This window comes from Choloepus didactylus (genome assembly GCF_015220235.1).
Source record: "Choloepus didactylus isolate mChoDid1 chromosome 25 unlocalized genomic scaffold, mChoDid1.pri SUPER_25_unloc1, whole genome shotgun sequence".
NCBI lineage: Eukaryota > Metazoa > Chordata > Mammalia > Pilosa > Megalonychidae > Choloepus > Choloepus didactylus.
In genome coordinates this window covers 1,260,377-1,276,360 of record NW_023637606.1, presented here as the reverse complement: position 1 = coordinate 1,276,360, position 15,984 = coordinate 1,260,377, and the positions used below count along the sequence as shown (strand labels likewise).

At 58.7% G+C, this 15,984-nt stretch overlaps 1 protein-coding gene across 1 annotated transcript in view; it reads left to right on the top strand.

Moving 5' to 3' along the window:
* Nucleotides 1-10,386, top strand: part of BTBD2 (BTB domain containing 2) — a 59,921-nt gene extending 49,535 nt beyond the window's left edge. The window contains 6 exon segments of the mRNA XM_037824053.1: nucleotides 1,629-1,734; nucleotides 1,809-2,006; nucleotides 6,669-6,861; nucleotides 7,576-7,663; nucleotides 7,768-7,914; nucleotides 9,604-10,386. Coding sequence (XP_037679981.1) covers nucleotides 1,629-1,734; nucleotides 1,809-2,006; nucleotides 6,669-6,861; nucleotides 7,576-7,663; nucleotides 7,768-7,914; nucleotides 9,604-9,765 — 894 coding nt within the window. The 3' untranslated portion in view covers nucleotides 9,766-10,386.
* The last annotated feature ends 5,598 nt before the right edge of the window (nucleotides 10,387-15,984 follow it).

The following is a 15,984-nucleotide window of genomic DNA, read 5'->3' as shown; positions in this document are numbered from 1 at the left end:
CTCTCTATAAACCTGATTCAGTTGGCCACAACTTAGCTAAAAATAACATCTTCCAAAAGCCTTATTTACATTGGTTCACACCCGCAGAACGGATCAAGAACATGTGTTTTCCTCGGTCCTCCACGTTAGAGTAGGACGCCGACAGTCAAAGAAGACTCTGCCTGGCGGCTCCTGAGGAGCCTTTGCTGAGCCGCCCGTGTGCGCCTGGGTTGCCCGCGGCCTCGCACAGGAGGGAGCTGCTCTCCGGGCGGTGGCGCTGGCCAAGTGTCAGGGCCGAGGCCGTTCTTGGCTGCCTGTTGCTCGGGTGAATGTTGGGCTGCCGGCCTGTCTCGCTCCTGCTGTTTTTGACATAACTTGGTCCTGCAGCTGGAGGAGCTGCCGGAGCTGTCAGTTTACCTGGAGCCGCACACCTGGGCACTTACAGGTGGAGCTGGGGCCAGCAGGGCGGGAGTCTCGTGATTCCTGGTGTGGAGTTGGGTGCCTTGATGGGCTTTAAGGGAAGAAAAGGCCCGTGTGCGTTTTTCGGGGATGCCCTGGGTCGGGCTGATTGGAAGGCCGCTGGGTGCTGGAGGATCCGTCAATTAGAGGTCTGCGTTTGAGGTTGCCTCTCAGGGCTGGAGCAGCTGCCCCACTGTGCGCTGGGTTTCTCCGGAGCCCCCTTCTGGTGCTCCTTCACTTGCCTCTGTGGGAAGCCGGCTTCCTGGAGGTCGAGTCACTCCTCAAGCAGAACACTGTGCGAGCGACGGGCGGCTCGTGCAGGGAGGTGTCGGGGGTCCTGGGCAGCCCCGGTCGGCCCCTGGTGTCCGAGGGTAGGAGGCTGGAGCGGGGGCTCTGCCCACTCACGGCCAGGCCCGGGCCCAGAGCTCCAGGCACCCTGACCCCGAGCTAGGGGGTGAGTGGAGAGCCCACCCCTGGGTTCTGAGTAGTGACCCCCCCCCCCCAAACCTGCAGGCAGCCCTGCTGGTGCTCAGCCTCGGGCCGGGCACCCCAGCTCTGCTGAGCTCTGAGCCTGCGGCCCAGTGGGTGCAGACACGGAGCGAAGGTGGACACAGACCCTGCCCCTCGCTGGTCGCCCACCCGGGGTGCGGGTGCAGGAGACGAGGGCTCAGTTCCTCGTGGGGCAGCTCCTTCTTGCCCCTGGCCTGCCCTCTATGGTCCCCTCGAGGCAGGGTTGTCTGATCGGAGACCGCCCTCCCCCAGGGGTGCAAGTCCAGCTTTGGAAGGTACAGGGAGTCGGGTCATGTGCACACGCCTCTGGAACCTTCCGCCCAGTGGCCTGCGGGCCTGTGTGCTGCCATCGCCCCTTGGGGAAGCAAGCCACCTGGTCTGGAAGCTTCCCCAGGGCAGTTCTGGTGGGCTCCGCATCAACCGTGGGGGCTTGCCGACCCCTCGTGTGTTCCTGAAGCAGGGCCCGGGGTGGCAGCGCCTGTGTGTCCGTGTGTCCGTGTGTCCGTGTGCCGACTCTGACCCCGTTGGTGGGGGCTGGAGCGCGAAGGTGAGGGAGACCCTGGGTGTCCCCTTCCTCCTGGGCGCCCCCCCCACTGCACCGACTGGAAGCCCCAGGAGCTCCGGGTGGGGACCCACGTCCATCTCGCCCGGGGGGCCTGACCTCCGACCCTGACCCCCAGGCCCGGCTCTTTGACGAACCGCAGCTGGCCAGCCTGTGCCTGGAGAACATCGACAAGAACACGGCCGACGCCATCACCGCCGAGGGCTTCACCGACATCGACCTGGGTAACGCCCGGGGCCCCGGGGGCGGGTGGGGCCGCCTCAGCAGCCAGCCCGGCCCTCACGCCCCCGCCCCGCAGACACGCTGGTGGCCGTGCTGGAGCGCGACTCCCTGGGCGTGCGCGAGGTCCGGCTCTTCAGCGCCGCCGTCCGCTGGTCCGAGGCCGAGTGCCAGCGGCAGCAGCTGCAGGCGACGCCCGAGAACAAGCGCCAGGTGCTGGGCAAGGCGCTGGCGCTCATCCGCTTCCCGCTCATGACGGTGGAGGAGTTCGCCGCAGGTACCCGCCCCGCGCCCCGGCCCCGCCCCACCGGGTCCCAGCCCCGCCCCTGCACCCAGGCCCCGCCCCCGCGCCGAGGCCCCGCCCGCCTGGTCCCAGTCCCTGCCCCTACCCAGGCCCCGCCCACCCGATCCCAGGCCCCGCCCACACGCCCAGCCCGGCTCCACCGGGTCCCAGTCCCTGCCCCTACCTAGGCCCCACCCCACCCGATCCCAGGCCCCGCCCCATCCCTGCATGGACACCCAGGCTCTGGGGGGCCAGGCCGGTGGTGGGTGGGAGCTCGGGGTCCCCGCAGGCCAGGGGGCTCGTGGGGGCTGCACAGGACCTTGCAAAGCTGTTCAAACTGGCAAAAGCAAGAAGCGTGCAGGGTGGATCCGGGGCTCTGGGGCGCTCACTCCCCCGGGCACTGTGCGACCACACACGGGAGCCTCACCCATGGGAACCCCCCAGCCCTGGTCCGCTGTTTCCGCTGGGTCGGTCGTGGCGGCCCTGGGCGTCTGTCAGACCCGCTCGTACCCTCCTCGTAGCCCCCTCATTGCCCAGACCCGAAGTCCCCCCCACTGGGCAGACAGCCTCAGGGGTCCCCTGGCTCAGCCAGGCCCGGCCTCTCCAGGAGCCGCCTGGGGAGCAGCATCAGGACACCGGGTGCCGGCTCCTGGCACCGTCCGTCCAGCATCCAGGGCAGCGCAGGGGCAGAGACTGTGACCCCCTCTACGTGGGGTGTTTCCTGGGCTCAGCTGGCTGGATGAGGGACGTGTCCACACCGTGGGGAGCGTCCGGTCACTCCCTCCCTAGCCTTCCATTAGTGGGATTAATCACATTTAGAATGTTGTAATGCTCTTTCCCAGCATCCATTACTAGAAATTTCCCTTCACCTCAAACAGCTACCCTACACTCATTTCTTAACTCCCCATTGCCCCTTCCCCCATTTCTCTTAAGCCAAACTCTACTTTTCATCTCTGTGGTTATATTCTCTGATAATTTCTTTGTGTTTACTGTGGGGCTTAAAATTAACCCCTTAAATCCCTATCAGTCTTGTTTTTCTTTGATACCACCTTCACTTCAGTAGGGCACATAAACTGTGTTCCTATACTCCTCCATTCCCCCTCCTTTATATAGTTGTCTAAAATTACATATTTTACATTGAGTTCAAAACCACTGATTTGTCATTAGAGTTTGAGTATCTTATATCATGTAGGAAGTAAATAGTGGAGTTACAATTAAAAAATTATTGACTTCTGTTTGTATTCCATTGTGTTTGGGGAATGTTCTTTGGGTATATTCAATTTTTTTTTTTTTTTTTTTTTTTTTTTAATTTCTTGAGGCTTGTTTTATGTCCCAGCTTATGGTCCCTTCTGGGGAAAGATCTGTGATCACTAGAGAAAAATGAGTGTCGTGGTGATTTGGGATGTAACGTACTATATATGTCTGTTAAAATTGTCTATATCTCTTTGTCCTTCCTTTGTCTCTCTGTTGGTAGGGTTCCCTTTAGAATCTGAAGTAGGGCAGGTCTTTTATTGGCAAAGTCTCTCAGCATTTGTTTGTCTGTGAAAAATTTAAGCTCTCCCTCAAATTTGAAGGAGAGTTTTGCTGGATAAAGTATTCTTGGCTGGAAATTTTTCTCTCTCAGAATTTTAAATATGTTGTGCCACTGCCTTCTCGCCTCCATAGTGGCCACTGAGTAGTCACTACTTAGTCTTATGTTGTTTCCTTTGTATGTGGTGAATTGCTTTTCTCTTGCTGCCTTCAGAACTTGCTCCTTCTCTTCAGTATTTGAGAGTCTGATCCAAACATGTCTCGGGGTGGGTTTATTTGGATTTATTCTATTTGGAATATTTGTGTTTATATTGTGTAGAAGGTTGGGGAAGTTTTCCCCAACAATTTCTTTGAATACTTTTTCTAGACCTTTACCCTTCTCTTCCCCTTCTGGGACACCAATGAGTCTTAAGTTTGGACGTTTTATTTTATCTATCGTATCCCTGAGATCCATTGCGATTTTTTCAATTTTTTTCTCCATTCTTTCTTTTGTTTTTTCATTTTCTGTTCTGTGGATTTCTAGGACACTGAGATGTTGTTCAGCTTCCTCTAGTCTTGTATTGTGAATATCCAGAGTCTTTTTAATTTGGCCAACGGTTTCTTTTATTTCCATAAGATCTTCTATTTTTTATTTACTCTTGCAATGTCTTGTTTATGCTCTTCTAGGGTCTTTTTTATGGCGCTTATATCCTGGGCCATGGTCCTCTTGATGTCCTTTAAATCCTTTGCCATGTTTTCGTTCTTTGATTGTAGTTCTTTAATTAATTTTGCGAGGTATATTTCTTCTGAAATTTTTATTTGTGTGTTTGGAGCTGGATTCTCCATATCATCTGGCTTTATCATATGCATTAAGATTTTCTGTTGTTTTTGGCCTCTTGGCATTTGTTTTGCTTCATAGGGTTCTTTCAAGTTGTATCAAAAAAAAAAAGGATATCGATCTAATTTTTCAGAGACAGTTTGGTGACGTACACTTTCTCTAAGTAACCAGCAGATGGCGTCTGTGAGCCACCTATATCCCTCCAGTCAGTTCTCGCGTAGTGAGGGGAAATGATTCTTGTGTTCAGTTGGAGAGCTCAGCCTGGGCGCACCGCTGGAGTCGCCCGCCCTGAATGTGGGGTGCGTGCACGGGTGGCCAGGGAGGAAGGGCAGCTCTCTCTCGGTGTCCCATAAACCACCAGACTTGGCGCAGCGCCCCTGGGTTCTCCGAGCGGATCCCCCCTCCCAGCCGCGATCCTCCCTCAGCCGAGGGGGCTGCCGTCCTGTGTCATCAGTGTGTGCCGTCCCTCTAGGGGAGCCCTGGGCCGCTTGGCTGTGCTGCGGGGCTCTCAGCTCGTTTCAGAATACAGAATGTGTGAGGCTGTCTTTACTGCAACGCCTTGTGGGCTGAGAGCAGCTGAGGTTTTCTCCACAGAGAGAGAGCGAGAGACAGAATATTTCCCCTGATTCTCCCAAGGTCAGTTGTCACCAAAAGCCTCTGTCTGCTTGTTGAGGTTTCGCTGTCTGTGTTGAGCAGTTAATATTAAAACCTCACTTGGGGCTGGGCTGAGAAGGTGCACGGCGCGGCTTCCGTGAGGGAGGCTCCCGGCTCTAGGCTCTCAGCTCTCAGCGCGGGTCCGCAATTTTGCTTACAGATTTTATGCTGTGATCTCGGGCATTCCTCCCAGTTCAGGTCGGTGGAAGTTGAGTGTACTGTCACGTTTGTCTCCCCGCTACCATTCCAGGTTATTTACTGGTTTTTTGTTCATTTATGAATTGGTCTGGGGGAGACTAAGTCTTCCACTTCTTTCTATGCCGCCATCTTCCCAGAATCCCCCCAGACCTTCAGCTTTAACAACCCCCTGTGCCCGGCCTCCCCCTGGCTTCCTCCTTCCTATCCGCATCTGGCTTCTGGTGTTCCCCCCAATCTTCCTCCAACACTGACCTCACCGTGGGGCCAGGTGTCCGTCAGCCATCCTGGGGGCCCTGTCGGCCCCGATCCCCAGCCAGCGCGTCTCTTTGAAACCTGGCTGCACCCGCCCCTGCATCACCCATGGACCCGTCGTCCCAGCCTGGGCTCCACCCCTGTGGCCCCGTGTGGTGACGTCCTGTGTGGGGAGCGAGGGGGTTCGTGCACTCAGGGCCTCTGTCTGCTCATCTTCACGGAGACGAGCGGTGAGGGGGCACGGCACCGTCACCCCATGACCTCTGAGGTGACCCCGACCCAGAGTGATGCCCTCATGGGCAGAGGGGACGTGCCCACGAGTCAAGGGGCTTGGACCCCCCAGCCACCCCCAGGCCCTTCGCCTTCCCGTCCTTCCGGACTTTTCCTGCAGACACATTTAAAAACCCAGCTGACTTGCGTGTTCGGTTTTCTATCTCACTTTCTCGCGTTGCCCGTGTGAGCCCGTCTTCCCTGCTGCTGTTATTGGTTCAAGTGCAGGGGCCATGGCTGCCACTCCAGGGCTGAGCGGCCTCTGGGGTGAGGGCCCAAGACCCCTGCCCAGCCCCGTGCATCCGCCTGGGCCCTGAACCCCGGGAACGAGGCCGGAGATGCTGCTTCCCACCCAGGCAGCCAGAGCCGCGTCGCCTGTGAGCCCCTGGCCCCCACCCGGCTCTCAGCCCCCTTGTCCTGCGTCGATGTGCAGGGGAACGGGCCGGCCCAGTGCACGGTGCTGACAAAGTCTGAACCAAGGCGTCTACTCCCTGAGGCTTGCTGTTCCAGATGGTTCTATTGCCTCCTGGGTTTCAACCTTCTAGAACCTTCCAGGCCCAGGCCTGCTCATTGGGGCCTGTCTGTGTGGTGCTCGGGGGTGCCCAGTCCCCCAGGGCTCCCGGGGAGCATGAGCTGAGGAGACGGGGGTGAGGCTGCCCCGCAGCCAGCCCTGCTCAGTACGCGAGGGTCCCCGTCCCTGGGGTCAGGAGCTCAGGGAGGGCAAAGGCTCGGTGGGCCCCAGCTGGCTGCGGCGGGCTCGGGCGGGAGTGGTTGGCATCAGGCCCAGGGCGGTGGGCAGCCCCCGGCCGTGGGCTCGGCAGTCCTGGGGAGGAAGCTGCCAGCACTTCTGCCAAGTGGAGAAAATCCGATGACATCTCGAAAGGCGTCTTCCGGCACCTTCCAGGGCTCAGCCCGTGCCTCCCCTGCCCCTGCAGGCCCTGCGCAGTCGGGGATCCTCTCGGACCGCGAGGTGGTCAGCCTCTTCCTGCACTTCACTGTCAACCCCAAGCCACGGGTGGACTTCATCGACCGGCCGCGCTGCTGTCTCCGCGGGAAGGAGTGCAGCATCAACCGCTTCCAGCAGGTGGAGAGCCGCTGGGGCTACAGCGGCACCAGTGACCGCATCAGGTAGGCCCTGAGCGTGGGGGGCCCTCGCAGGTGAGGGGCGGGGAGCCCGGGTGCAGGTGACGGGCAGGGGGGCCCGGGTGCAGGTGAGGGGCGGGGGGCCCCGGGTGCAGGTGAGGGGCGGGGAGCCCGGGTGCAGGTGAGGGGCGGGGAGCCCGGGTGCAGGCGAGGGGCGGGGGGCCCGGGTGCAGGCGAGGGGCAGGGGGTCCCGGGTGCAGGCGAGGGGCGGGGGGCCCGGGTGCAGGCGAGGGGCGGGGGTCCCGGGTGCAGGCGAGGGGCGGGGGGCCCGGGTGCAGGCGAGGGGCAGGGGGTCCCGGGTGCAGGCGAGGGGCGGGGGGCCCGGGTGCAGGTGAGGGGCAGGGGGTCCCGGGTGCAGGCGAGGGGCGGGGGTCCCGGGTGCAGGCGAGGGGCGGGGGGCCCGGGTGCAGGTGAGGGGCGGGGGTCCCGGGTGCAGGCGAGGGGTGGGGGGCCCGGGTGCAGTGCCCGCTCAGCTGGGCCTGCTGGGTGCAGCCGTCAGTGTCCCCGGGCCCGCCTACCCGGGTCACGGCCGTGGCTCTCGGCGAGTTGCTGGGGTGAGGGTGCCAGCCCTGGGGCTGTGTCCCCAGGGAGGGTTTGCAGACAGCTCCCCCCAGCACCCACCATGGGGGCCCCTCGGCTGGGCAGTGTCGCTCTCATGGGGGTGCCCCCCGTGTGCGTCCGTCTCCGCTCCCCCCACAGGTTCTCCGTCAACAAGCGGATCTTTGTGGTCGGCTTTGGGCTGTACGGCTCCATCCACGGCCCCACCGACTACCAAGTGAACATCCAGGTACCGCCCTGCGGGAGGGCTGGGCCGGGTGCGGGGCTGGGCGCACCCCTGGGCCTGGGTTCCCCCACCCAGCCGGGCCCCGGTGCAGCCGCGCGTCCCCGCAGATCATCCACACGGACAGCAACACCGTCCTGGGCCAGAACGACACGGGCTTCAGCTGCGACGGCTCCGCCAGCACCTTCCGCGTCATGTTCAAGGAGCCCGTGGAGGTGCTGCCCAACGTCAACTACACGGCCTGCGCCACGCTCAAGGTGCACCCCGGCCGACCCGGCCCGACCCGGCCCGACCCGACCCCAGCCGACCCGACCCGGCCCGACCCGACCCCAGCCGACCCAGCCCGGCCCGACCCGACCCCAGCCGACCCGGCCCGGCCCGACCCGACCCGACCCGGCCCGACCCGACCCCAGCCGACCCGACCCGACCCGGCCCGACCCGGCCCGACCCGACCCGACCCCAGCCGACCCGACCCCAGCGGACCCGACCTGACCCGACCTGACCCCAGCCGACCCGACCTGACCCGACCCGACCCGGCCCGACCCGACCCGACCCCAGCCGACCCGACCCGACCCGACCCGACCTGACCTGACCCGACCCCAGCCGACCCGACCCGACCCCAGCTGACCCGACCCCAGCGGACCCGACCTGACCCGACCTGACCCCAGCCGACCCGACTTGACCCGACCCGACCCGGCCCGACCCGACCCGACCCCAGCCGACCCGACCCGACCCGACCCGACCTGACCTGACCCGACCCCAGCCGACCCGACCCGACCCGACCTGACCCGACCTGACCCCAGCCGACCCGACCCGACCCGACCCGACCCGGCCCGACCCAACCCGACCCGACCCGACCCCAGCCGACCCGACCCCAGCCGACCCGACCTGACCCGACCCGACCTGACCCGGCCCGACCTGACCCGACCCCACCCCGACCTGACCCAGCCTGACCCGACCTAACCCGGCCTGACCCGACCCCAACCCGACCCCAGCCGACCCGACCTGACCCGACCCAACCCGGCCCGACCCGACCCCAGCTGACCCGACCTGACCCCAGCCGACCCGACCCGACCCGACCTGACCCGACCTGACCCGACCCGACCCCAACCTGACCTGACCCGACCCCAACCCGACCTGACCCAGCCTGACCCGACCTGACCCAACCCCAGCGGACCCGACCTGACCCGACCCAGCCTGACCTGACCCCAGCTGACCCAATCCCAGCCTGTCCTGACCCCATGACCTGACCCCAACCTGACCTGACCCGACCCCAACCCGACCTGACCCGACCCCAGCTGACCTGACCCCAACCCGACCTGACCCCAGCTGACCTGACCCCAACCCGACCTGACCCCAGCTGACCTGACCCCAACCTGACCTGACCCGACCTGACCTGAGCCCGACCCTGACCTACCATGACCTGACCCAACCTGACCTTAGCCGACCCTGATTTGACCCAGCCCTGACCCGACCTGACCTGACCCAAGATGACCGTACGCTGACCTGGCGAGGCCTGGACTCCCTACCCAGAGCCCTGATCCAGAGCCCTCACCTGACCCCACCCCGATCCAGGCCCTGACCCTGGGTCCTGACTCCTGAACCCCACTCTGACCCCGACCTCAACCCCAGGTCCCACACCCAGCCCGGACCCCAACCTGGATCCCCAACCCGACCCCTGACCCAGACCTGTGACCTGACTCCTAACCTGACCAGCCCAGGCCCCAAGGATCACAAACCCGGCCCCAACCCCTGACCCTGACCCTGACCCCAGACCTTGACTCCCAGCCCAGACCCTGACCCTGACTGACCCTCACCTGGACCCCAGCCCTCAGCCCCTGAGCCCGACCTGATCCCCCCGACCCCGACCTCAATCCAGCCTTGACCCCTAGTGGCCTCGCCCCCCGACCCGACCCTGACTGGGTGCGCTCGGCCTCGCCCCGCAGGGCCCCGACTCCCACTACGGCACCAAAGGCCTCCGCAAGGTGACCCACGAGTCACCCACGACGGGCGCCAAGACCTGCTTCGCCTTCTGCTACGCGGCCGGGAACAACAACGGCACGTCGGTGGAGGACGGCCAGATCCCCGAGCTCATCTTCTACACCTGAGCCACCGGCGTCCTCGGCACAGCGGGGGGCCCAGTGGGGGCTGCGCGGGGCAGCTCGGGGCTGCGGGGGCACAGCAGGGGCTGCGGGGGGCAGCTCGGTGCCGCAGGGGCACAGCAGGGGCTGCGGGGGCGGCGCCCACGTTTATTTTTCTAACTGCACATGGCAATGCATCTGGGGTTTCCGTTCCTAGTAGACGCGGCGTGGGGGCTCGTCGTGGGTTAGGTTTGGGTCCTGTCCTCTGTGTTCCTGTCCGGAGCCCCCACCCCAGCCTGCCGAGCGCCCCCAGGAGCCCAGGGCCACAAGGGGCCTCAAGCACAGGGCAAGCACAGCCCGATGGTGTCCGTCATCCTCGGGCTCAGCACAGGCCACCCTGGGGGTGTCTCGATCCAGCAGGCGCGGCTTAGCCCCCCATGGCCCAATGTGGAGTCCGGGGGGTCCCCCCCAGCCCTGCACCCCTGTCTATGTCGCCCTGGCTGCCGTGGCTGCCCCTCTCGCCCCTCCTTGTGTTCCTGCCTCTGTGGTTCCTGCGGACCCCACGTCCCCCGCAAGCCGCGCTGAGGTGTCCCCCCCCACACCTTGCCCCCACGTGATCTTTTTTAATAAAAGAAAGAAACGCTCCGGCCCCGCGCTGCCTGCTTCTTCCTCGGCCCCACCCTGGGGCCCTGAGGAGGGGCGAGGGTCCCCGCGTTTCTCTCCTGTGACGGCCGCCCGGCTGTGGCCTGTGGGGGGGTCACGCTTGACCTCAGGGCACGTCCCCCCGCCCCCTGCCCTCCTGAGCAGCCGGGGCCTGTGGGGCCGTCACTTCCCCGGGCCACTGGCCTCTCCAGGGACCCTCCTCAGCTCCCCTCAAGCCCGACGTGACCTGTCCACTGGGAGGAGGGACGGGGCGACTCCACACCGCGGGGCCGGTTGGGAGCGCGTCCTGGCTGGGGCGGTGCCCAGCAGGCCCTCCCGGTGGTTTTCTGAAGTGAGGACGTCTGACAGATGGCCGGTGTGATGGCAGCCACAGACGCTGCCGAGTCCCACAGGCTCTCAGGTCTCCTGTGTGTGCCCTGAGTATGGGGGGAAGGGGTAGCGCAGTGTGCTCGGCCGCTGACGGCCCCCATGTCCTCTTCCTGAACATGGCCCTGTGGACGTTGTGCTCCGTGCAGGAGGAGCAAGGACCTCCGGGTGTGGGGTGGGCACGGTCTCCTGCACGGGCTGGGGGCCCCGTGTCACCCCAGAATCCTCATGGAGGGAGGCTGCGACAAGGGCGTCCCGGAAGCTTACCTGTGGCTCAGGAGGCCGTTAGGGCTTCTGACCTCAGGAACCAGGAGGAGACGTTTGGGTTTGTGGTGACTCGTTGCGGCCACTGCGGGTGTCTCGTACGGAGGGCACAGGGTTTGCCGTCCCGAGCGCTCACCGAGGGCCCCGTGGCCAGCCGTGGCTGAGCACTGCCTTGTGGACCGGGGGCTGGTGCCGCCCCTGCCGGGCTCCGGGCCCTTGGTGTGTTTGTGGATCGAATTGCTCGTTGCTTATGGTTTTCTGGCTGCTTCATCTTCACTCCCTGGGGGAGTCTGGCTGCCGCTCCCGTCTGGGCTGTAGAGACCTGGGCGAGGGGTCAGCGTGCCGTGGGCCCTGGTTAACTGAGGGCCGGCTGCTTCTCCCCGGGCGCGGCGGCAGTTGGAGGCGACATGATCTGGAGTTAAAAGCAAGTGGGTCTGAAACTGTGCTGAGTGGCGAGTGGGGTGCAGAAAGCGTGGCCTTTGGGGCAGGGTGCCGGGTGGCCTCTCGGGAGACAGCGCCCGGCCTCGGGAGGTGACAGGTCAGAGGAGCGTCCGAGGGGGGCCTTGTTAGAACCGCGGTGCAGGTTGACTTTGTTCACTTGCGCACAGATCCCCCGGCTGCCGCGGGAGAGCGCGGAGGAGCAGTGCCTGCCCATCGTGGAAACGGCAGTAAATGCTGGACCAACCCCAGGGCATGGCGCCTGCCGGCTCCGCAGGCTGACACGCGGGGGGTGGCGAGGAGGCTCACCCCATGACCCCACCTTCACCCTGGCTTTGCCGGGGGGCATGTCCTTCACGCTGGTGACGAGAGACAGAAAGCAGCAGTCTTACCCGCCGAGAACACAGGATTGTTCTCGATGACACGGCTGAAACTGGAGGGAAAAACACTCTCGAGAAAAGGGGACAGCAGAGAAGGAGCCCCAGACGCGGCCGACTGTTCCGGTGCACACGTGCGGGCAGGACTCCGGGAAACCCGGTGGAAAGCCACTGCCGGGAGGCCACCGGGCAGAGCAGTGACGTCAGGAGAGGGTCCGGGGAGCCGGGGCAGGCGCCAAGGCCCTGACGAGGCAAATACCCACTTTCGATTAAGACAGGAGGGTGCTGTCCGGGGAGCGAGCACAGCACCCCTGGACGAAGGACAGAACCCGAGCAGACGAACTCTCACAGCGTCTGAAACGAAGACACAGTAGGGCCAGAGAGAGCTGCTGTCGCTGTGTCCCCGCCAAAAGAAAATCTTTACCTCTGTGGAGAAAGACCGCGTCCACACAGCCTCTGCTCTTCGTCATTGACAACTCCCAGCCTCCACTAAAAAACTACAAAGCGTGCTAAAAACAGGATGAAAAAGCGAATATAGTAAGAGACCCACAAGTAACTCAGAAATGGGAACCATCAGAGAATTTAAAGTAACTGTGTGTTCAAGATGGTGGAAGAAATGATGAAGAATTTCAGCAACGTTGCGTATGATGCAAACGTACACTCTAGAGCTGGGCAGTGCAGCATCCGTGATTGAGAGCTCACTGCGTAGGACGAGCAGCAGACAGCCCAGCAGAGAACAGTTTACCGAGTCAGGAAGCAGGCGATGGAGGATGTCCTAGGTGAAGTGCAGGAGTGGAAAGAATGGAGAGAACTGTCGTGAGTGGAGCTGACTCAGTCCCAGGCCTGAGTCCCAGAAGGAGAGAGAGGATGGGCACAAACCGTATCCGAGGAGATGACAGGTCAGTATTTTCCAGAACAAATGAAAGGCATCAACTTATGTATTTTTTAAAGAAATCAGTGACCCAAAGCATGATTTTAAAAAGTAAGTCACAAATAGTAAAAATCTAGGAGCATCTGGGAGAGAGGGAGGGAGAGAGGAGAGGGGAACTTTCAAGAAGCCATGGTCATGCTGAAGGCCGACTTCAACAGCAGCCCTGGAAGCAGAAGACGGGGAATGACGTATTTAAAGTTTCAGTTTTGAAATAAACTACCTATTGCCAACTACCTTCAAAAATGCAAATAAGGACAAAACAGTCTATAGATTTTGAAGTCCAGTGTCTGAGTAATTATTATCAAACATAAGTAGATTTAAAACTCCAATTAAAAGATGACAATTGTCAGACTGGATACAAACACAAAACGGCAAAAGTATTTGCTATTCACAAGAAACATTTTGATTATAAAGATACAGAATGAATGAAGATAAAATGTGGGAAAAAAATCATACCATCAAGCACGTTAGCCAAAAGAAAGTTGGTGTACCTAAATTAATAGCAGACAGAGTTGACTTTAAGATGGTGAGTATTATCTTGAGTTGGACAATAACTGTGATGAAATGTAGAAATATTAAAGTTATTTCATGGGGAAAAAATGAGAAAATAGGCCCAGAAAAGTTATGAAACTGCTATAGCTAGTAAAAGCAGAGTTGGGATTTGGGGGGGGGGGGGGAGGTGAGTATTACTAAAAATAAAGAGGGACATTTTATAACAATAAATGGGTCACTTTAACAGGAAGATAATAATCCTAAATATGCATCATACTGTAGCTTCAAACTATTTAAAACTATAGTTGACAGAACACAAACATGAAACAGACAAACCTAGAATCACAGTCTAAATGACAGAACAGGCAGACAAAATACATCAGTTCAGCATATCCAGTATTTGAAAAACACGAATAACCAACTTGACCTAATTGGCACACATAGAACACTATACCCACCAACTGCAGAATACACGTTCTTTCCAAGTGCAGAAGAAACCAGAGCCAGAACAGGCGGTGTTCTATATCATGAAGTAATTCTCAACAGTAAGAACTTATTGTGTGCAGAGGATGTTCTCTGGCAACAGTGGAATCAACCTCGAAATCAATAGGAAGAAAACAGGAAGAAAAAAGAAAAACCCCAATGTTTGGGAATTAATGAACACCTTTACATAAACATAGGCTGAAAAAGAAACCCTATGGAAATTAGGAAATATATTTAACTGAATAGTATTGAAAATTACAATATATCAAAATTTTAGAATCCTAGCTAAAGCAGAATTGAAAGAAAAATGTATGGTTTATGCATAAATTACAAAAGAGGAAAGGTTTAATATCAATGGACTAAGCTTTCATCTCACGAAACTAGAAAATTAACAGCAAATCCAACCTCCAAAAGGAAAAAGAATTAAATAATAAAGATGAGAGCAAAAATCAACAAAACAGAGGGGGGGGGGCAAGATGGTGGCATAGAGAGGAGTGGAATTTAGTTAGTCCCCTGGAACAACTAATGAACAACCAGGAAAAGCTAGTAAATAATTTGGAATAACTGCTGGGGGATGACCGTGACTGTCCACACATTGTGCGCCAACCTGGACTGGGAGGAATGCCCGAGATCGCAGTGTGGAATCTTGTCAGTAAAAGCTGTGGAATTGTGCCGGGAGCTCCCTTGCGTGGCTGGCGGAGATGCAAAACCTCACTGTGGGGGAAAGCAGCATCTCCCAGCAAGTGGATATAGCTCAGCTGAGCTCCAACTTGGGTTTTAATTAACAAGTGTGGACTGCTGAATACAAGAAGCTACAAACCCCCAATAAGCAGACAGAGGCTTTTAGTGATGACTGACCTTAAAGAACCAGAAGACTCATCTGTCCTGGGAGGGGGAGCCCAGAGGACTGGCTGTTACTTCTGGCCGGCGAGTGAAACTGGGGGTGCTGTGAACTGGCTCTGAAAGGGGGCTTTCTGTCCATTTTTCTGTCTCTCAACCTGAGGGGCTCAGTGGAGAAAGCTGCAGCTATTTTCAGTTCACAGTGCTCTGACCCAGACAGGGTGGAGATAGAGTCAGGGAGACAACAATTCACATGCAAAGATAACTCCCAAGGGGGTGTATCTTCCCTAAGAGTAAGGAGGTGGGGCCCAGCTTTCCCTTCAGAACCAGACCTCAGAGCCTGGGGGAAAACAGCCAGAACAGAAACTGAAGGGGCCACACCTCCTTATACCAGTCAGGAGCGACAGGCTGACAGGCACCACCTGCTGGGCAGGTTAGGAAAAGCACAGTGACTGGAGACCTCACAGGAAAGTCTGTCATTCCTCTAAGATGCGCCCTGAATATAGCCCCATTCTGAGACCTGAACCCGTTCTGGTCTGGGAAGATCAGACTGGGGTAACCAAGGAAACCAGATGCCTAGACAACAGAAAACTACAATCTATACTAGTGTGCCAGTTTGAATGTATTATGTCCCCGCAAACACCACTATCTTTGATGTAATCTTGTGTGGGAAGACCTATCAGTGTTAATTAGACTGTAATTCTTTGAGTGTTTCCATGGAGATGTGCCACACCCAACTGTGGGTGATGACTCTGATTGGATAATTTCCATTGGGTGGGTCTGAATTAAATTACTGGAGCACTGTATAAGATCAGACAGAAGGAGCAAGCTGCTACAGCCAAGAGGGAACTTTGAAGAATGCACTGGAACTGAGAGAGGAGCTTCAGCTTATAGAGATATTTTGGAGATGGCCTTTAAAAGCAGACTTTTCCTCTGGAGAAGCTAAGAGAGGACAAACGCTCCAAGAGCAACTGAGAGTGACATTTTGGAGAGAAGCTGAAGCCTAGAGAGGAACGTCCTGGGGGAAAGCCATTTTGAAAACAGAACTTTGGAGCAGACACCAGCCACGTGCCTTCCCAGCTAACAGAGGTTTTCCGGACACCATTGGCCATCCTGCAGTGAAGGTACCCGATTGTTGATGTGTTACCTTGGACACTTTATGGCCTTAAGATTATAACTGTGTAACCAAATAAATCCCCTTTTATAAAAGCCAATCCATCTCTGGTGTTTTGCATTCTGGCAGCATTAGCAAACTAGAACAACCAGGGAAAATGAGGATAGGGCCCAGTCAAAGGAACAAACTTACACCTCAGTCAACATACAGTTGAGATATTTTTTCACTTTAATGAAACAATCTATTAAAGATTTTCAAAGAGATATGTAAATCAAATA